The sequence below is a fragment of the Takifugu flavidus genome, chromosome 5, assembly GCF_003711565.1.
Source record: "Takifugu flavidus isolate HTHZ2018 chromosome 5, ASM371156v2, whole genome shotgun sequence".
NCBI lineage: Eukaryota > Metazoa > Chordata > Actinopteri > Tetraodontiformes > Tetraodontidae > Takifugu > Takifugu flavidus.
The window spans coordinates 8,054,232-8,077,459 of NC_079524.1; the positions used below are offsets into that span (position 1 = coordinate 8,054,232).

The 23,228-nt window shown below is 44.0% G+C and overlaps 1 protein-coding gene across 3 annotated transcripts in view; it reads left to right on the plus strand.

The window, feature by feature from the left end:
• The window catches only part of grid2 (glutamate receptor, ionotropic, delta 2), a 263,655-nt gene that overhangs the window by 38,051 nt on the left and 202,376 nt on the right, over nucleotides 1-23,228 (plus strand). Inside the window, exons 1-2 of one of the 3 annotated variants that reach the window (XM_057032331.1) lie at nucleotides 7,700-7,824; nucleotides 11,266-11,421. In XM_057032331.1, coding sequence (XP_056888311.1) covers nucleotides 7,728-7,824; nucleotides 11,266-11,421 — 253 coding nt within the window. In that variant the 5' untranslated portion in view covers nucleotides 7,700-7,727. Of the gene's footprint in view, nucleotides 1-7,699; nucleotides 7,825-11,265; nucleotides 11,422-23,228 lie in introns of those variants that run through there. The other 2 variants (XM_057032329.1, XM_057032330.1) reach the window with 2 other exon arrangements.

Sequence of the window (23,228 nt, forward strand, 5' to 3'; positions counted from 1 at the left end):
CCGCCTGTATTTTTGCTTCCTCGTTGTCATTACAAACAAATGAATTTGAAAGCAGGCGATCAGCAGAAGTTCCCCTTGATGAATAGTCCAAATTCCTACCAGCCGAGACGTGGATGCGCTCGCCGTTAGCTGGCAATTTTTGTACGGTGACATTTTCTCTGTAGTTGATTCTTTCAGGGGGATTAAAACGGCCCATGAGCAGAAATGCACAGATCAATTTCCCACTAATGTTTCTTCTAACAAATGTCCCTCTGGTCCTGGGATCATTTTCCCCCCAATTTATGTTCTTCCCCAGTCTTAATTCTTATTTTTTCTTCCATCTCTCACCACTCATCTTTCTCTCTATTAGTATATATATATTTAAATTTGTCCTGTTAATAATGTCAGCGTGGGTTGGCAGTGGTACCTCGGCTGTTCTGGTCCTACATTTAGCTCCTGCAGCTCTTCGTATGTTCTCTCCTTACTGACCTGGTGAGGTGAGAAGTCTGTTCTAATAAGTCTTCGTCAGCTCCCAACCTGAGAATCTGCATCCCGATGAGGTATTTTTTGCAGGGAAAGTTTGGTTTTGGGGGAATTTTTTCGTATTACGGGTAAAATTAGTGGAAATGCACTTCTTTTTTTCGAAATCCCAAGTAAATGCTAGGAACAAAATCCTGCTGTTAATCTCTTTGGCTTTTAAGTGTGATCCACGTGAATCCCTCAGAAAGATGATCTACAGAGACCTGAGCTCTCTAAGCTGTCTGAACTGCCTTGCTTTCATTTGAAACGTTCCAGGAACTTGGTCACATTCACGACGAAATGAAACTAACTGTGGCATGATGGGGAGGGTCTTTATATAACGTAAAGCACTCTTATTGTCTGGTCCAACATACACACAATGTATATATTAGGTAGCACTTTCCATTGCATTCCATTGTTCTGCATTTCATATAAATAGCAGCAGTCTTATTATTTTCTTTCTATTGTTGAGATGTTTCAGTCCTGAAACGTGTTTTCAGAATTGAACAGGTTTTCTAAGCAGATGCCAGGAATAAATTGGGGAAAGTCTCTTTTTTTGATGAAAGTTATTTTGGTATATATTTGTACACTCCCTCGCTGCCTCCCTCTCTGTGACAGTGGTGCACCAGCCAGGCAGGTTCATTGTGAATGCATGTTGCCAGTGGAGGAGAAGCGATCATCTTTAAAGTCTGAAGTTTGGTTGGCCGTCTGAGTTCTTCTTCTGGAATTCAGTCCCTGAAGGGTAAAAGTTTGATCGGAGTGAAACTTTAAAATATGTATGGACTGATGAAGATTTGAATGCCACAGGACACAAAACTATTCAGACGACTTTAATTGTTAATAATGGAGGAGATGTGAATTTAGTAGGGAAAGTTCTCCTCTTTCAGTTGAAGTTGGATTCTGGCATTTTTATACAGGTTAATTTCTCAGGCCATGCTCTGATGATGAGGATGATGAATATGATGATGATGATGATGATGATGATGATGATGATGATGATGATGATGCGATTGCTCTGATGCTCCAATAATACGTAAATGCCAGAAAAGTGAACCATAATCAAACGCGGCCCCTCTGTGCCCCGTGTTGCCTTCAGTGGCTCTGACTGACATTTGCTCGGCCTCACCCCCCCCCCCCCCCACACACACACACACCACACACACACACACACACACACACACACACACAACACACACACACACACACACATGCCAGGTTTAGATCTCCTCACAAGATAAGTTCAATGGGGGATCATTTGCAGCAAATTTGAATTTTCTCTGGGCGACATGGCAACAGATTTATCAAAGACAAAATCTAAATATGACACAGGACTTTGAACCAGATTGGTAAAGCAGATTGGAATTTCAAATACACACACACACACATGCAGACACACACATGCAGACACACATGCAGACACACATGCACACCTCCGGAGCTCATTTGCATGCCTTGCAGAGCCGGCTGCTTCGGAAATGCGCTAATCTCAGAATGAGTGTGCCTCCCAACGCTTCTCCGCCCATCGATTGTTTCAGAACCGCGGCGCGGTTTCCTCTTCCCTCCATCCCTCTTTCGGCGGTTTATTCACGGGCTGAGTTTCAGGAGGACAAATGTGCGTCACATGATTATCTCCCAAATGATGAAATGGAGAATTTAAGGATTAGACTATATTACTCATCTTTAGCATATTTTCTATTTTCAGGAACAACCCTCCCTTCCATGATTTCCATATTCCTTTAGCGTATTTCAAAAAAATGCTCGCATGTGTGCGCGCATGTGTGTGTGTGTGAATGAGAGAGAGAGAGAGAGAGAGAGAGAGAGAGAGAGAGAGAGAGAGAGAGAGAGGGAAGATAAGACTGGATTATTGTATTAGATTGCTGGCCTGAAATTGACCTTCTCAATGAATGCTCAAATGATAATAGGGAATTATTATCCAGACAAGTCAATACAAAATTATATTTATCTCCTCTGCAGGTTCACACATGCACCACTCATCTGCACCAGTCACGCTCCTGAGCTAGTTGAGCTCTGAGCATCATAGATTTGCTGTTTAGCAGCTGTCATCAGGTGCAAATTTTGACTCAAATGCCTTCCTGCTGCAACATTTCTCTCCTTCCCTCCGTGTGAGATTGCCTTCTGTGTAATTTGGCCTCGTGACAACATCTCAAAGACCTAAAGTGTCACACGTGAACAGGAGATTGACTCAAACTGGACGTCTAAGCCAATACTGTGACTCGGTGGGGCAGATCATTCATACCTGCACTCCTGAAAACATCTGGGCATGTTTGTAATTGGTGGGCAGATGTGTCCTAGAAGATCTCCATACGGAGCCTGACTGGAACACCTGGGAGCTCCAGGACTGTGGCTTGTGAGTTGAGAGGGGTTGATTCTTTATGTCCTACTGGTGCTCAGTTGAAGGAATAGGCGGATCACGGCCTCATTCAGGAAATCACGTGGCCGGACTGTTCACCAGGGGGACGCGGCAGTGGAGGCGTAAAACCCGCAGATTTGATCTGACCGCTCCTGACTGCAGCAGCAATCATCATTTAGCAGCCCGACTCCCTGCGAGACACCAGCAGGCTGCAGGGAGCTCTTCCCGTGATCAGTAGCGTCAAGGACGCTTGGCGAACACTTGGATTAGAGGGGAAAAAAGAGAAAAGAAGAGGAATAATGATGAGGGAGCAAGTGAGTGAAGGCAGCACCTCTGAAAGTGCAGAAGCTGCTCAACTGCAACCCGCTGCCACTTCTACTCACTCCAGAAAAAACGTCTGCTCCTTTTAACCTGCCAATCAAAGCATTTAGATTATCTTTGCACCAGTTTACGTGAGAAGATTGGATCTGACACCCCAGAAATGAGACAATCCAAAACTCTGCTTTACACGTTTTAGACAGTTTATTGGAGTTCTTTTGGATTCCACACACAGTGACGGAAGGCTCAAGGTGAAGAGTCGACTTTCACCTTCTACAAAACATGCTTGTGGTTTTTTACCTGCTGACCACATCAGTCCAGTTTTGGGGACTATTTGTCTCCATGACATAAAGGACACGTTTACATGCATTATGGAAAGACCCAAGTGTGTTAATCCGATTTCTCATAATAATTTAGTTATCCAAAAGCAAAGACATGCTGCATCACTAAATAATCCCACGACTCCAGAATAGAACAAAAATCCATCCTTACACGATCCTGTAAACTGAGCCAGTAGGAAACCGACTGAGCCGCTCCTGTCATGGTGTGACACGGCGAACCATCTTTTCTCCATTTGCATTTATTCAACAGTTTAGCCACAGATAAATCACAGGATCTCTCAGAACGCAGCCAAATGACCTCGTGTACCTACAGCCGTCCTGACACCTATAGATCGTGTGGAACCCGAGGGCCAACCGTCATCAGCAGTGATGAATAAAACAGCAGAGCCTCTCTCTCTCTCTCTCTCTCTCTCTCTCTCCCTCTCTCTCTCTCTCCCTCTCTCCATGCATGTGTGTGTTTCACGGAGAGTTCTGCTGATGGGGTCACTCCTCTGGCTGACAGTACAGCAGTTTCTGGCTGCCGCTGCTGTGAGTGACTCTGTTTACAGTCTCATCTGCATGCGTTCATGATAACCAGAACAGAAAAGTCTCCTCACGAGCAGCGAGCGTCAGGTGCTAACGATGAACATTTCCACACAGAAAGCTGCAGTATGGCTGTCTTAGCAACCGTCTTCACTGGTCGGTGCCCCCCCGAAACACTCCCAAATGTGAATTTTCAGCCCCTCCTTGTTGTGATGCTTCTATAAAAACCCCCACAAAAACTCCCATTTTTACACTTTTTTTCATCAATCCCTCAAATTGATCTGCAAGCAGCAGGAAAACAACCATGTAGGCGGAAACACAAAGCAGAGCAGCGTTTTCATCAGCAAAGGATAAACACATTCTTTCATGTGTTATTTGTGCCTCAGTCACCCCTCCTCATTTTTAAATGTGTTAAAATGAATTAGGAAACAATTTTTCGACACAATTGCCTGTTGTTTGGCTATAAGCAGGACATCTAACTGTCAGCAGCCCAGGAGCCATTAAGATAACAAGGGCTTCAGGAAAGGCAAGAAATATCTTTTGGTTTTTATTCCTCCCTCAAATATCTATGATATCAAATATCTCTGGCCTGATTCTGAGAGCAGAGTGATGCTTGAGCATTAGCGTCCACCGCTGATTAGCACGGTGTAGAACTCAAAGCAGCTAATGTGTGTCGTGTTTCTGTGGCCGCGTTAACCACCGGTGGATTTGCACAGTGGAAACAAGAAGAAACAAAAAAAACAGATCATGATGAATCATTGAATAGGTGCAGATTCATCCTCGCACACCACCTCTTTGCCAAACGCCCCCCCCCCTTACACTTACTGATGATGACTGACGCCTTGTCTGGCTCATAAATCTGCTCGGACGACACCGGCATTAATTACAGGCACATTATTTCCAGTTGAATCAACATTAAAATTATCTGTGTCAGGACTTTATTAGATCTGGGCTCGTGTGAATGCGGCGGTGAGTCTGCACTTGCTCGTGTGACTCCCCCCCCCCCCCCCCCCCCTTGCCTGCAATTATGGCGCGATGCTAATAGGTTTGCAGCTGGAGGAGCTTTATTATGCTCTTTATGACTTTATAACTGATTTAGTGCCCGTCGACTTGCAGCTGGCTACGTACTGGGAGCAGAGGTGGGAGAGGGGGCCTGGACGGGGGTGATGGAGGGAACTCGAGGACAAACAATCAGTTCATATCTCTTGTTCAGAGAGACTTGTTTATTAAGGAATAAAGTGAGCCCATTTGTGCTGCTGCAGGTGTCGGTATTTCACCCCCAGGGTGGGATTTCTTTGTGCTAATATAAAATGAGGTTTCGGAGTTGAGGAGCCTCAGTCACCGGCCAACACAGCTTGAATCTAAAAATGTTGTATTTCCCAAACTAAACTACGATTTTTGACATTATCTGGCCAGGATCCAGTGTTTATCCAGCTGGTGATTGCTTCTGCTCTACATTATCATAAGACATTAGCGTTAGCGATGGAAAAATTCTCTTTCAGTGTAATAAATGAGTGAAATGACTTTGGTATTTTGATGCTGATGACGTTGAGGATGATGCTGCTGCTAGTATTGCTTATGACTAATTCTTACTGGCTTCATGCAGGCTCCTTAGCACTATGATCTGATCTTGAAATTTATGAAATCCAATCATTCTTGTATTATTTGTCTATAACTGTCTCATTTGTCTGTTCATCTTATTGTCTATAATGACACTAAACACTTCATCTTATTGAGAGTGGTGCATTTATTCATATTTCTTCCCCTACGAGCTGGCAGATTTCGCACAGCGTTCGTTGCATATTTAAAACTGTTGCCTTCTTTATTTTTTTGCTGCTGAAGCAGAAATGGTGCCCTAAATATGACGAGGGGTTAACTTCATTGATTTGGTGATTAACATAAACAGCGGGATTACACTGGCTTCATATTTATGAGCTGCTGAAAGTCTCTCCCAGTCTGACGGCTCCCTGCAAAGAAACTCCATGAACAATGATGAATAACTGTCCAGCAGCAGAATTCCTTAATGATTGCATCCCAGTGCTCGTGGTAAAAGGGAGAACCTATTCATATTTAGCACGGCTGATGCCTTTTCTTTACTGGATGAATTTGTGTTGGTTTGTTGACACAAAGGAAGGTAAATCATGATCTTCAGCCACTGCTGATCATTAGAAAATGACCTTTAGTAACGACGAGCTTCACGCCCTCCGTTGTTGGCGATCCTGTGCAAGAAGCACGAAATGACACAACGGAAATGGCCAGATGGGAGATACAGCCAAGGAAAAATGGAAAGGTTGGGAATCAAAGCAACAGAATGTCAGAATTGGACAGGGTCCTACAAACTGCATAGCTTTAATATACCTAACACGACATGACATTTATGATGTGTTCTAATCTGGAGCCTCTTACCAGGCAAAATCCTCCCAAATGCTCAGCATTAATCAGGAGGGCGAGATTAGGGACTCAAGGTGCTCAAACGACTGGCTCCCTGCTTTAGAGGCAGATTTGAGGGTTCAGTTCCCACAAGGTGTGATGTTTTATACATGTTTAACAATATATATCCACTCTTCATCCTCTATTTCTCTCCCGAACTCCTCACCTTTTCTGTTCGTTTCCATTTTTATTCAGGTTTAAATTTTCTTCTTTTGTTGAACGGCAACAGCCCGACAAAGCAAATGTGCTCAAAACGTGAATAACGGCCGGCATCCATCACAGGATGCCAGGCTTTTAATCTGTTTGTGAGCCAAAAAACACTTCAGAGCTGCACAACATCTTTTTAGGACCTCAATTAAGCTTTTGAAACTCTTTGGCAGGGTGTCTAAATTGTTGCGCTTGAATAAAGAAAAGCATGGCTACTCCAACACGTCAGTTTGTCCTGAAAGAAACGTCTGACTCCACGTCCCTCTCTTTCCGTCTGAGAGGCACAGCAGCCTCCAAAGCCCTGAGCCGTCCCCAGGACTTCAGGACCAGCCCGATTCTCTTGGATTAAATGTCACACAGGGCGTTTCACCGAACAAGGGGGGGAGAGGGGCCCTGAGAACAGGAGGGCAGGGAGCACGGAGAGCAGGGTAACGCAGAGGGAGATAAAAGAGAGGGAAAATAAGGCACAAAAGAGGAGGTGAGCGGGAAGGTGCAGGGAATTGATGATTAAAAATGGGAGGAGGTGTGCTGAATTGAGCAGAGGGGAAGAAGGGAAGGAGGTGGAGTTCAATAAGAGAAAGGAAAATGGGTTAAAGCAGAGGTGGATTACAAGTACATGGCAGGGCAGCAGACCAAAGAGAATAAGGTTAGGCGGTTATATATATTTAAAGGGTGCCAGAGCAGAGACGGATGAAGAAACAAATCAGGCAGGAGCAATGCTCAAATGAGCGGCGCCGGTTGAATCCATGAGGAATTCCAATGAGGGACAAAGAGCAAACTCCTCCAGATCCCCTCAAGGTCACCGGCTGGTCGTCTGGGTTTCCTGCTTCTGTCTCTCACAAGCTTTGTTGAAATCATCCTAATTATGGGACGCTTCCGCTTGGCTCGGATTCTAAAATACCGGCCTCCCAACCGCCGACTCAGGCAAATGTGGACCAACCGGAGCTGAGTCAGCTCCAGACAGTCTCGGCCCAGGCCGAGACGTCAGAGAGGAGAACACGCAGGGAAATGCTGCCGACCGGCGTCCCCCCTTTACATCGATGCACGTCCGTCTGAAGCTGAACAAATGCTCCAGAACTCGAAGGGAGGCACCAAACAAACATCTTCCTCCAACTTCAACTGTGTCAAATCGTGTGGGTGAGTGCAAAAGCCCGGATACGGCAAAGACGCCGCAGCTCTAAAAATAAGCAACAGTCGGGTGGAATTCTGCTACAGAAAGGAGAGAGGGAAGTTCGGCACCGGGAGAGAGACGAGGCATGGCATAGCAACGACCTTGGCGCAGCTTTGAGGGATTTTTTTTGAGAGAAAGTACGAAGGAAAGGAAAAGAAATCCTGTATATATTTGGTGATATTAAGGTTTCCTGCAGATCTTTACATTAATAAAACAGGCTTCTCTCACCCGGTGGTAAAAGCTGCAGTTTATATCCGAAATACCCTTCAAACCCAAATCGAATAATGTAAATAATGGTCATGTTAACAGCATGCTAATTCATTCATCCATCTTTTTCCAATTCACAGACACAAAAACAAAGGCAGCGATTTACTGCCTTAACATAGACGCCCACTATTTGGTAGAGCTATGTAAACGTGCTGACGGCTGAGACGACCGGACCATAACCTTCCGTCCTCATCACAGTCATCACTGTCATCACGGGGTCACGAACCCAGACCTGCACACATGTCTTCCTTTGAGTGTGTCATCCGCAGGTGTGTTTTTAAACACTCTACGTTCGATACACCGAAGGTTGAATTTGATTTAAAAAAAACAAAAAGAAAAACACCAAAAAATCCATATTTAAGCGGATTTCACTATTCACTGTAAAACAATTTCTTTTAAAAAGATGAAAAAGAAGGCCTTCAGTCTGGAATCTGCAAATTTCTTAAATTGAGTCCCATAAAAAAAAAAATCCAAACTGAACCTCCTGTGTGTGAATCACATCTTTTTGTCAAATCAAGGAAAGAACACAACCATTGCACAATTCCTCTTAGTTCCAGGAGTTTGTAACCTTTCATGTTCCATCTGCTGGTCTTCATTTGACCCTTTGTGTGTTAGTCGGCCATGTTGGGCCTTCTTTCTGTTGCCTGGTCCTGTTTGGATTCTTAACGTTCCGAAGGCTACAGCTGTGCGAATAAGACACAAACAGTGGCTGATGGGTGAGTGAAGCTTCACTCTTCTGCCCACTTTCTCTTCCATGTCTGGACCAGTTTAGTGCCTGAGCTAAGGCATCACCTGCTTATCAGCAGATGCATCCTCTCCTGAACTAACAGCTGTCCGATCCCGAATAGATTCCAGGTGTTTCCTGAGAAAACTCTGAGCCATTGTCAGCACGTTGTGTTTAAGGTGATCCTTGGATCTTTGGACGGCTTTCTGAATGCTAAAACCCCACGAAACACAGGCCCTCAGCACCAGGATCCTGGCATCTTCATTGGAAACATGCTGCCACATACATCTTTACATCTTTATCATTTATTCCTGACAGTTAAATAGAATATACACCTTGTTGCTTTACCTTCTGCACTCCATTGCATCCCAAAATGTCGGCCCAACAGGAAAAAGACTGGTTCTTTGGTAGATTATTGCATTTTTCCAGGATTGCTTCACCTTCTAGTGTCAGTTTTTCACCTCCGCGATTTTCTGCTTTGGCATTTTCAAACGTGTGAAACACGGCCAACAATAGTAACAGCAAGCCGAAGAAAAGGAAAGGCTGAAAAATAGGAATTCTCGGCTCCACCTCTGTTTGTTCTTTAGTTTCATGAGAGTGACTAAATCCTCTGAAGTTGACTGATTAACATTTGCCATCTAAGTTGGTTCTTCTGCAGCAATGATCACTGTTGCCACTGAACCTGTTTCCTGCTGCTTCTAGATAGCATTTCTGCTCAGTCGGTACTTTTGTCTGCTTGTAATAAACATTTTCTCCCATAGGTTGATATATATGTTTGAAAGGGGCTCTGCACACAGAAGTCCCTGAACTATGAATAGCTTACAGCCCAGATCTCTGTTGCCTCTGTGCTGTCTTCAATTTTTTTGTTGGACTCGTCCCTCATTTTGCCTCTCCCGTCCAATGTCGGTCGTTTGACGTCGAGTCTTACACGCGCTGATGTTGTCCTCCCGCGTCTCATTTCGGAAGTGTCTGGCCCCCTCTGTGGCTGTGACATCGCCAAAGTGATTGGAAACCCATTCATAATTTATTGCTAATGGAATAGTTAACGAGTCTTTGTTTTTCCACTCTTTATCGCTTCCTCAAGCCTCGTTTGTCTCAGCTCATCTATACTGCATGAGACTAAAACCAACCATGAATCAATCAGTGGGAGGGTATTTACTGTTGTGAAATTCTGATGGATTAAATTATAAGGATGCATATTTAATGCACCCCTTTGGCGAAGACTTAGTTAGGGCAGCATTCCTAACTGCCTTCAAACGGCATCAGAACTGACGATGTAAGGGGCCCGTTTAAGATAAATCCCCCCTCAAAAGTTCCCTTTTACAGCTTTGATGGAACACAAGGAGGTGGTGGTCCAGCTTTATTGTCATCTCTGCTGGCTGTCAGGTCTGCAGGTTTGAGGTTTATTGCCTGCTAGAGGTTAGAGTGGGACGTGGGAGGGTTTTAGATCATTGTGAGATGCTGTCTTGTTGTTTTTTCTTGATTTGAACCTTTTAAATGTTAAGAGATTCCATGCAGGTCTGCAAAAAAGAAGCTGTTTCACTGCTTCACTGACTTCACAATTAATTTGTTATCAACGTTTCCAAAATCTCCATTTTAACATCTCCAATGCACACTGCAACGACGTGAACAAGTAAGAGAATACTTGATTCCTTTATCATTCTGAAAGCACAGACACATCTGTATTGAATATGAAGATTATGTCGAGACTCAGCCATCACCGTTGAATAAATAAAGCATTCAAATCTCGGGAAGATACAAAACAGCCTTCAGGGGGTATAAAACCTCTTTTAATGCCAGTTGCAATCTGTGTGACACACACACACACACACACACACACACACACACACACACACACACACACACAACACACACACACACACACACACACACACAGACACACACACAGAGTCTGATTTTGATAACCAAAATCTCCACCAGCTTGCTCACACACGCTGGCTCACCCGCGTCTACCACTGGATCTGCAAGTTGATGGTTATTTCCATGACTAATTTAGGAGGCTTTTGGGGAACTTAATCTGTCACTACAAATGATGGCACTCACCCATCTTTATTCCTCTGTTTCCTTTTGTATCACGATCATTTTGGTTGACTCATTGTGCCCTTGGGCCACATGACCTTAAACTGAACACTGATGTAAACTCATTTCTTCATCACATCTTTATCAAGACAAGTGCGAGTTTGTGAACTACACTTTATAATATTTTAATAATTTAATTGAAAAACTTGATGGTTTCTAGCTAGTTTTATGAAAATAGAAAAACTTCTTTTTCCAGGAAACCATTCTATCCGGCTTAGTTTTAACCTTTTCGTCACATAATTGACTTGGATTTCATGCTTATCATACGTATTCCACGCTCATTAGCATGTCTTGTCCCTTCCACTCCTGTCAACAGGTGCCATCTTCGATGAATCAGCGCGGAGAGATGACGAGGTGTTCCGTCTCGCGGTGGCAGATCTTAATTTGAACAACGAGATCCTGGAGACGGAGAAGATTACCATCTCTGTCGAATTTGTTGACGGAAACAACCCGTTCCAGGCCGTGCAAGAAGGTAGGAAAATCCTGTTATGCAAATGTTACGCAAGTATAGTCATGTATTACTGCATTTGGCCACACTGGGAAGAAATCTAGAGACCTTTTCTGGACCCATTTCCTCCACATATCCAGAGATTTGTTGCCTCGTTGGTACTGATTGAAAAAAATCATACTGGAAAAACCAAACAACGGACCTCCATAGGTTATTACTGCCATACAACATAGTTCAGTATTTCACAGTTTGAGACCATCAACACACTAGAGGCTGAATATTATTATTAGAGGCTAAATATTAAATGACTTAAGTGAGCCATTGGCAGCTGCTGAGCACAACACCACAATCATGAAAAAGGCTTGTGATCACATGGAAATTAAGAAGAATATCAAGACGTACACGTGGGCGTTGTTTTGACATCACACTCATTTCGTTTCCATTGCTTCAGGGCAGACTGGAGCGCACACAGGAACCGTATCGACGCACAAGCGTCTCGTCAAGCACCAAATACGCTGATGTTAATCCGACACACACACAGAGAAACAAGCAGGTGTGACAGCGTCAGCGCCACAGACACCAGCACTTTGAGAGAAATTCAAACACCAAAGTATTTTTGGACTATAGGAGCTCATGTTGATGAGCACCGGCAACGACAGCCAGCACGCTTTCGATTTAATAATGTGCGTAAAGTGTCTGGCTAAAGATGGAGAAATATGAGAGTTTTTGTGCAAAGAAAGTTTAAAAAGTTGAAGTGCGTCTTCAGCAAGGCGTTAAGAAAAGGTGGCATTCCGCAATGTACAACATTACTAGTTATTTTAGACTCTGCGTCTGCTGTTTTTACCAGTCTTTAACCTTTAGGAGGCCACACTTTCTATAGTGCAGTAGGAAAACTGTTCTTACATTTATGCTCAGCTCAATTCATGTCAGCCTTCTGTAGCCAATGTTAACAGTTACTACTGTAGATGGCAAAGTATGAGGTTTATGTGGACTGTGCACTGGAAAAAGTGGCGATCTACGTAGAATTTGGCAAAAATCCCAAAATGCAGCTGCTGCGTAGCACCACAGGACAGGAAATTCCCAGCAACAGGTTGAGGAGCATTTGGGCTGCTGGTGGAAGTCTCAGTTGAACAGATCCTGTGTGTACTGTCAGAGCTGGACTCCGATGGTGGTTAACAGCTCAACTCCAGTCGTGCAGGTGTGTCATTTAGATCGGATAACAGAGCGTTTGGGATTGCGAGCAAAGGTGATGAATGTGTTGTTCACATCTACCCATGCTTTTGTTCTGCATCTGATGCTCTCTGATCGGCTAACGCCAAACCGCCAATCATGGAGCGATCGCTCCTGTCCCCGTGACAGCGGTTTATCAACTGCCAGCAGACTCCAGCAGGGCAGAACGTGCACGGCTGGGGACGCCAACACTGACAACGTTGACGCCCCGTCCACCTCTCCTGCCCCGCCTGCGTGGTGCTTAATTGTAAATCTACGCGTGTCACTTATATTCACATTTGACTTCCCGCAACCGCCTGACATTTCCATGGTAACCGAAGTGGACGTCGCGCAGGGACTGGGTGGAGCCGTGCGTGTGTATCTGCATATATGTCAGTGGTTGTCCATTTATGTCTCCATCGATTAAAGCAATCACAATCACCTGATTGGATAAGGGCCTATGGGAAGGTGGGGGAGGGCCGAGTTGGCGGGGGGGGGGGGGGGGGGGGCGCTCGATAGCTGTCTCAGCTTATTTTGGATACCTGCATCTCCTGAGAGCATCAAGCAGAGTGAGTTAAGTGTGAGATCTTGGATCCTGCTCCAGTCTGCATCTTGTAGGGTTCTACATGGTACAGTGCACTGGGGGGGGGGGTAGTTCCAGGTAATTTAAATCCAGGAGTGGATGAGCTCGGAGCAATGCCTGTGTGTCGGGTTTTGGTACAGTCTGTCCTTAACTGTGAAGTTTGAGTAACACTTCTAGTCAGATGGGTGGATGGAAGTGTGGTTAACAGCAGCACTTCCCTGCAGATGCTGGTGGGTGTCTACAGGGTTCCTGCTGTGGGGGTGTTGTCAGTGCAGCGTTTAGTATGGTGATTGCTTTGGGATGTGAACTGTAAATAACTTCCGTCGTGCTTTTTTTTATTTTTTTTGATAGACCTGCATTTCCCAGAGGGCAACAGTTCAAATAGGCGATGGGCAGGATGAGATGAGCCCTTTGGGATGCTGTGCATTTTCTGCAGGCACCGGGAGACGAAAGGGTTATAGAGGGCAAATAGCTGATGGCTGATGATCATTTTAGAGCCCTGCAGTCTTTTTCTGTGCTGCGGAGCTGCTTCCACACCAGGACGGACACCAGAAGCCATTTACAGGTTTACCTACATGAGCTTTCACCTTCACAGCTGCTCTGGAATCATCCATGAAAATTGATCCATAAAGTGTCTCTTCATAGTCAACAAATGTTCCAGTTCAACTCAACTCAACTTGTGTGGGAGCAGCCATTGGTGTAAAACTGTGGTCTAAAGCGTAATGGGTCTAAGCTTGATGTTTTAGTGCTCCCGATTCGATATTTATAAAACTTGTGATCTTTCCAGTTAATCTGTTCTGACAGGACTCAAACTGTTTTATTCACAGTAACGGTGTTATAAACTCTGAAAGCATCGGCACAAAAGCCCTGAGGGTGAGAGAAACACGAGCGTGATGAGAAGAACAAAATCCGACTTTGTCACGTCGATGAGAACACTGTGATGATGTAAACAGACTCACAAACATGCCTCCTCTTTTTAAAGGCTTGACCTGTTTTAGTTTCTTTGTCAGACACTATTTAAGTTTTTTGTACCAGATTTTATCTTCTTTTCAGTAATAGCCGCTGATGAAATAGTTCCTTCCTCCCTTTTTCCAGATTTTACCTGCCGCGGTATTTACTTGTATTGTAGGACCGTCACGGAGACCTTTAAAGCAAAACCCAGGAGATTTCCAGAGCCACCCAGGGTAATTTAGTAGCTGTGGATATACAGCAACAAGGATAGTGGTGGGAGCTGGGGAATTTAGTAAATGAATTGTGTAGATTTCTACCTTATTGCACTTGCCTGTTTCCATCTAGTCTGCCTCGTTCCTCCTTGCAGACTTTTCATCTTTTTTTCATTTCAGAAACAAAGATTTTAATGGTCAAATTCAGGAGAGGAACTTTTGTCTTAAATAAAGTGGGGATGTTTGATGCAGGTGTACTGAGGTTCAGAGCCATGAATGAAGGGTTTTCAAGTGGTGGAGATGGTAGTGGTGCTAGCAGCGGCGTAGTGATTTTGCGATTTAGCGTTCAAAAAAATGAATTACTGAGTCAATTTTTGTTCTTTTTTCCCCCCCACTTTGCCTGAGGCAATGTGCTAGAAAGGTTTTTGATCAAATACATTATTACTTCTCTATATTTTTAGCCATTTTCCTGAAGGGGAAATCAGTGCAGTGTACATGCTCAGAATGCATTTCCCTGCTTTTTGATATTTGGTGATGTGGACTGTGTGGTTGTCCACTCGTCTACTTGTAGACTGAGAAAATATCTACTCGGAAAAACACATCTGCTGGCAGAAACAGGGCCTTTGTGACCCTCGCGTTTATGAGCAATTCATCCTGCTAATCTTGTGAGCCTGCTCAGATCAGTGTTCTAGTAAATCTTGGGTGTAACTTGGGCACATCAGCAGCCAGAGTCAATAATATTTAAAAGGAGGAAATGTTGGAGGCTTTAGGGGGGACCCAATAATTCAACCTCACATAAGCAGGAGTCTCTTAGGTCAGTAGACTTTCCTGTTTGTGTTTCCTGCCTCTTGAACCTCCTTGACTTTCTGTTACCCTTCCGCAGAAATCCATACAAAGCTGATTTAGATTGACAATTAGTTGCCATGGAAACTGGAGCAAATATCATTTAGTCCTGTTTGGACCTTTGCTCCTTCATTCATGTCTCCGTCCTCGTCAGCCTCACGTGACTGCACACCGTGATCTCGTTAGCTGCCATAGAAACCGGAGACATCTCACTTTCTAAGGAGGCTCCATCACTCAGGAACTGGAAGTCCTTCTCCTGCTGCCACCCTCCCTTTATTTGGCTATTTGTCTAACAGCCAAACCAAGGTTTGTACACACGGTCAAGCACACAGGCGTGTGCTAGCTTCCTTATTGTACTGACATTTCTGTGTAATCCTTTTCTGGTGGATTTATCCTTCCTCCGCTCTGCAGCAGTCACTGCTAAATTACAAAGATGTTAACCTTTCTGTGCGTGCAGCTTTATTATTTCGCTCCCCCTCTGCACTTAATTCTTCTCTTTCAATCCCTGTCAATGATTAATTTCAACAATTCAATTAACCTCCGTCGTAATCAGTGAGGGGTGCAGGTTGGACCATAAAAGAGGGGCATCACCATGACAACAACATGACATTTTCTAAGCGGCCATAAGGGTCCGCGATATGTGGCCCTACAGCGGTTGTTAGAATCCATCATGTGAGTGCTGGTCACAGAGCAGATTCCAAGTTTCCTTTGAATGGATGTCAAACTGCCGTCATAAGTGGCTTCTTTCCTGTCGCTACTGAGCATTGAGCCTGTGCTCCCTCCATCTTTGTCTGCTTTTCAGTTTCTAGGCCTGCTTGACAGCCCTTGTTTCTGAGTGCTTTACTCCAGATTCCATATAAACCAGGGTTGTGTTCCCTTCTGTATTCAATTTGCCTTCAAACTCTTTCAGATGCTTCCTACTAGCACACAAATATCCTGGAATCAATTTCCATGTTTCTCCAATACATTTATAAAGCCGCTCGTTGCACTATGATGGTTCTCTGTAATATATAAAAACCAATAGATATGAGAAAAGAAGTCAAACAGAAGAATCAATCCACATATCAGCGATTTCCTTAAACCCATCATAGATCCCGTCTTAGAACTGCTAACGCGCTAATACCACAGTAATTAGCCATGCCACTAACTGGTTTTAAATCGTTAAATTTTCCAGGAGAAGTCGATGGACTAAAGGGGTCTTTTTCAGTGCAGCTGGGCAGAGTTGAAAGGAGCTCTCCCTTGCCCCCATTTCAAAATATTTACATTTGTGAGCACAATTACAAGTGTCATCTAAACCAGAATGAATAGAGAAGAACATTAGAATGTGTGTGTCACAGGTCATTTCAGTCACAGTCAATTAGATCTGCTCTCCTCCGTTCCTTGACGACCCCTGCGATGGAGCGCACCGAGGGGAAAATCTGGATAAATCTGGATAGAACTGACTATATTTGCTATTTCATCCTGAATTAAATGTCAAAGTGTACAGAGAGCACTTAGTCAGCAAACTGGTAGAAGACAATGCTGATGAGTGGGCAGAAGTGCCCGATGCCTCACAAACAGCGGGGACCCTGCATTTAGTCCAACTTATTTAATACTCCATAAAAGTGGCCTTTCATTTGGAGACAGACTGCCTGTCATCACTTAACTCTAATAACTACTAAGGGCATCACATCTTGGTGCAGCTGGGTATTGTAGTCGCGGAAGAATGTTTATTATTCCCCTCAGTGGTTTAGACCCTTTAATAGGACTACAAACATGACTGGATTAACAAAAATACATTCATTCATAAACTGCATCATCCTCTTTAATTCTATTTTTCATAGTAGATTATTATGCATGTAATGATTTAGGCCCCTTGACGGGCCAATCGGGCTTAAAAGGTTAAATATATCCAGTAAAATTGTGCACATTTTCACCAACACACCCTCACACCGGCCTGCTTTTGGAAAGAACTGGGTGCAAGTTTGACCCAAAGACTTGAGATCCCCACCAAAACCAAGATAGTAGGGGCCACATTTCCTCTTCATAACACAAGCTACTGCATTTAAGACACCGCTAAAGGGACGGGAGAAATGGTGTCAAACCACAACCCAGAGTTTGTGTCCACTCTTCATTCATATTTAACACCTACTGAGGACCGTCGCTGTGCAAAGGCGGTTTGTTGTCATGTGGGTATGAGGAATGAGAGGTGATGTCTGCCTCCATTATCCACACGTTCTAAAGATCAATCCTGTCTTGTCTGACTGTAAAGCCATGTATTCTGTTACACCGGGATGAACCTGGCTGAGCTTCACAACCTGCGCTAGTTGGGGAGTCATTCTGTGGAAGGTGGAAATTAGACAGGCGGCACTTTGGCTCTGCCGGTCGCATAAAAGAGGGGGTGAAGGGGCCGTTAATTAGTTATTGGCTCAATGGCAATACAGACATTGTTTACCATATGTATTTAAGTCGAGTGGTTGCAACCACCCATAAAAACTAATTACAGCCTTCCACCTGTGAGGTATGGCAGTGGCTACAACCCAGCAGCAGCATGCTTGGGTAGCCTGCCCTTTTCAGCATCCCCATTAGGTACGAGGCAACATTTTCATTACAGACTAATGCCGCCATAGTCTGTTGCACATCGTAGTAAACTACATTAAATCAAAATGTGTTCAGCCTGTGAGAGTAGAACATGATAAAGGGGGGTTTATGTTACCCTGGCTGTGATTTTTAAAAAAGAAAATCATATCCACACAATTAGCTTCCAAACCACAACAGACTTTTCAAACGATGCCCGACCGCCCTTGTGCTGCGTTTCAGAGGCTCTATTTTGACCTGATCGGAACTCCCAATAGATAAACACATTATTTGCAGTGACACAAACAAAACAAAAGTACACAAACATCAACACACATAAGCACAGCATAAGGCAGAATCTGCCAAAAACACCCCCCCCCCACACACACACACACAAACACAGGAAAGCGCCAAAAACCTCTAACCTGATTTGATCTAATGTGTGTTGAATATAATGGGTTCCTGTCTTGTCTCATTGTGTTTGTTATAGTGTTTTATTGGAGGTTATGTTGGCATGAGAGGACAACACAAATAAAAACACGTCTCGTGTTTTGATTATCCTTGGTGCATGTGTGTGTGCACGACATGATTCCATATATAGAAAACATGTTCACCCTTTTACCTCTTTACATTCATTCAGCATCAGGAACCAGGTCGAGTGTTTGCACATGCAGCCCGCAGACGGCCCCTCTGACTGGGATGTCAGCTCAACCGATAACACAAACTAGTCCTTGACAAGTAGCTAATTTTTGTAAATTACTGTGAGATGAGAGGAATGATTGGAGCTGCAGAGGTAATTAGAAGGCTATCAAGGGTATTTCCTTGTTATTGGAAGCGTGTTGGCTGATGGTGTATGGGATTAGTGCATACACGCGTGCAGGTGTGCACGGATATGTTTCAGGGTCAGGCAGGAGTGGGGGGAGCAGCGTGGTTGAGGCGCCCTGTCATGAAATAGATCAAAATGGCTCCAGCACACTGGGCAGCGGCACTGGTCACGCTCATAAGGAGAATCATGGAGAGAAAAATGAGGAGACAAAAGGAAGGGGGGATGGGGGGGTCCACAGAGATCAAAGCAGGAAGCGTGGGATGCAGGAAAAAGGGGAGCGAAATAAGATGAACTTTTGCTTCATTGGTTCAGAGAAATAATTAGAAGAGGTGAGTAGAGAACAGAGGCAGTGAGAACAAGTCGCCGGCCTGTTTAAGATGTCAATAATGATTGAGGCATCGGAGTCGGCGCAGCGTGAACCGATTTCAGCCGTTAGACCCTGAATGTGTCACGAGAAGCCGTAACCTGGTCTTGAGGGCCGCCGCCGTCAAAACAGCTTTACAGTTAAATAAAATGTGAGGTTTGGACCTATAGTTTGTTTTAAGCCGCTAACCTGAAGCAACACCTCTGCTCTGGTCGTTCCACAGAAGGGATGAGTGTATGTGCTCAGTGCTGCCCCTTAATAACCCCGTTATTGGCTCTTTGAGTCTTTTGCTAGACTTTTCCCCCCTGTAGACTGAATGGATGGGGGAGAGAGTCAAAAAAACCACCGTAGACAAACAGTCATGAATAAATCTGTGCAAACGTACTCCCAGACAGCAGAAAGCACTTAGTTCCTCCTTCACACCTTTTAGTAGGGAGGTCTTGTGAGAATCAGCAGGAGGCAGCAGAGGAACCACAGGACAGTGGGAAAAAGCGGCGGGGTTAAGCTAAGGTTAGTCGCGAGGAGACGAGGGGGCGGGGGTGAACTTTTCCGCAGTGGCGAAGAAGAAACCAAAAAATGTGAGCACCCAGGCGGAACAGCTGAAGAACATGTGCCCAGCGCCGCAGGAGGCAACGCACGGGCCCAAAGCCTTTTTAATGAAGCAGGTCGGCTGTGGAGGTTTCGAACCTGAAGTAATGCTGTTTGCATTTAAAGAAGGAAGAGAAAAGTCTGTTTGTGCATCTGAGCATTTCAACAATGAGCCTGTTTCTAAAATTAAGTGCAAATGAGCTTTCGGAAATCGAGCGAGACCAAAACCAAATTTTTAAGAGAAAGGCTCAGCAAATTAATGATGCATTTGGTTTTGTTTTCAACCATTGGAAAGAGCAAAGGTCAGGAACAAGTTTTATGAACAAATTGGAGCCAAAACGTGTTGCTGCCGAGAAATGTAACATTTAAGGGAGACAATCGCAGCACAAGATGAGAATACTTTGTTCCCCTTTTTCTTATTTTAAATATTTGCGAGACTCTGGGCCTGAGCACAACATCCCGACTTCCCTGTTTCATACTTTATAGGACTGTCACCGATTTTATGATATATTTTTTGCTTTTATGCTTTAATATTGTTTAGCACTGATATTTTTTAATGTTAGGTGCACTCCAAATTAAATGTATACTAATAAGAATACATTATTATTATTGTTGCTGTTGTTATTACTTTGTAGCCTACATAGAGGTGGGGGAGCTTCGTTTACCAAGTATGGTCACCTGACAAGTGAAAGGCTGGATCAGAAAATAATTCCCAGAATGCTGCAGTGTGCCCCCACGCACTCATTTAAACGAATCATCTTCATGCAAAGCTTATCAGAACGATTCAGAATGAATGAGAGCACATGACCCCAGCGTGTTCCGAGCATGCAGATGATGGCGGGGGGCGTTACAGCAAAATAATGACCACGACTGAAAAAAAAAAAATCGGTCAACAGGGTTACAAATAAATATTATCATATAAATGGAACTTGTTAATAATCACAGGGATACATCAAAGCAGGCAAAATCCATTTAAAGAGTCTCTCTCTCTCTCACTCTCTCTCTCTCACACACAACACACACACACACACTCCGAAACACAAACTAAACTAATTTCCTTTTGTGCAGACGAGATGTGGTTCTTGACAACATCCATCTCCAGTAACACTGCATGAGCTAGCGTCGATAACAGCGTCTCAGTTTGATGTTCCTCCATGCAAGCAGTGGTTGCTCAGGCTGCGTTGCCGTGTATCTGGGAAAACAAGCCCTTCCTCCACTCTCCCTTCAGCTGTGTTATGTAACACACACACACACACACACACACACACACACACACACAATGGCAATGGATCCGTGTGAACAACCATTTCTCTTTTGGCATCCATACTACAGGGAACCGACGTGGACTCAGAGTACACTTTATGTAAATTTGTGTGTTTTCATATTCTGATTAAGGGTGGGACCGCTGTGGTCCCCCCATTGTCCCTGCCTGATATGATGGCAGTCCATTTGGACTGTTGGCTGTCACCTTCACAGCTACCGCTGCGGCTCAACTAAGCAGTTTAATTGGACTGCATACGTGCACGGGAGGCTAACGGATTTATTGTTGTCACTCTGATTGGTGATGATTTTCACTCTTTCATTTTGTTGGTCTTGGACCATTTCCAGCTGGTCTGCGATGTCACAGATGACTACAGCAGTCAACAGCAAGCTAGCAAATTAGCGATCCAGAGCTAACTGGCAGGACGTTTCTGATTAGCTCACAATGGACTTTTTGTTTGCTGAGCTTTTTTGCAGATGGGATGTTTTCGACATGCCTGTTTTATTCTGTTTGACTTCTGCTCTGGGATTTGGGGCACTGAATCCTGCCTCATTCCAGTTTGACCAGTCTGATCTGTATACATACGGAGGTAGATGGACTTAGTCGTTAGGTGGGTGTGTTGGCTCGACTTATAAAGGTTGAAATTCAGTCCAGTTTTAGCCTAGACTAACTTAATAATTAATTTATTTTAGGTGTCATTACTTAAAGTAAAAGAGGCCTTTACCTAAAATCTTGATGATTGCAAAATGTAATTCATAGTCAAGGGTTTTCAAGTACCAGTCTCTCCAAAACAGGCGGAAAGAGAACATGAGCTATATGACATTTGTGATTCTAAAGGTTGACGGAGGACAGGAGAATAATAAAGACGGAGTAGAACAATCACAATCTGAGATACGTGAAATATAGAGAACAGGAGAAAGAACAAAGGAACGATTAAACTTATACAGGCATGTGTGAGGTGAGCAAACAGATTGGTGGTGTGAGGAAAGTCGTATAAGAGATTTAAGGGTGAGGAATGCAAAAATCAGAGAAATATAGGAAGAGTTATTGCTGGCAGAGGAGGGGGGATTGGAGAAAGAAATGAGAGCAGCTCTGTAGAACTGAACATCAGTGTAGTGGATGCACAGTGTGTTTGTCATGTATTATCATGGGAGCAGGGTGGTTAGAGGCTTCAGATAGACTGTCTGTAGTACACTAATGGCCTTCTGGTTCCTCTGGGTGGATGTGCATGTTCTTGGCATCTCCAGCCTATGATTTTATCACAAAGGTCCTCTGGGGGTTTTGTGCTAGGGGTAAAGCTTAAAAGGCAACTAACGTGTGTGAGACGGTCCCATGTAGCCACCAATCCATTCATATTTCGTCCATGTCCTGTGTAGAACACAAGCACTTAATGGAGGAATCACTTTTGAACAGTGACAGAATGCTTGTGCTCCGTCTGTCCTCTGTGGATGCCACTCACCTTTACCAGCCTAAATATGCATCAACACACCTGCAGCCTTTCACTCTACTGCCGCTGACATCATGCTCGCTCTGGGTCCTTGGTCCTTGGTCCTTGTAGTTGGACCTATAGCGTTTGTTAGCTGTAAGATTTGATGGCATCTACAAAGGAGAACATTGAAAAGGCCATTAGAAGAAGAGCTTATTATCAGTATCAGCGTATTTTACTCCTATAATTTAATACTTACAAGTACTACATTTCATGCCAATGTTTAGCTGTTCTGGCTAACTAGTAGATGTCGGTCATGGAGGCCATTATAGCTTAACACTAATTTATGTTTTAGGAGTCTTTTCCACCTCAGGAACCTTACTATAGATTTTGCGAAACCTCTGAGTGGGAAAAGAAAACTTTCCACCAGCCCAAAAAACTTTCCTTGAAACAAAAAAAAAATGGTAGTAGGAGTTTTTAGAATCAAAAGAAGGGAAGCGCGGAGAAATGGACCGGCCATGAGGTCCAGGCTCAAATTCAATTGGCAAATGATACAGTTGGCCGAGTCCGTGGAAGGATAGTCGACAAGCTGGCCGAGTTAAATGTAGGACACACGCTGAAATATATCCGTGAAAAATTAAAGCATCACAAGCCAAATCAGAGGAAACTTGAGGATTTATATACATCATCAACATCTGCAGTGCCAAAACAATCAGGATTTCAAACTACCAGGATGTTTGTTCAATATGTTTCTAGAAATAAATGTTCCAGCAATTTGTTGTTAAAATTGATGCCAAAACTATGTGTCACAACATGGGAAAACTTCCTTTGACTGAGAATGATGCCCTCAAAGGTTCCAATAATCACAGGCACGAAACGTGTGCTTGATAAACACCCTCACTGCATTTTCCCTGGGCATGCCTATAAAAAATGACATAACAAGTCTCTTGGGGTAACATTTGCATTTTAGAAGGATGACAGGTGTTTCAAGGCACCTCAAGGTCCTTGAGAC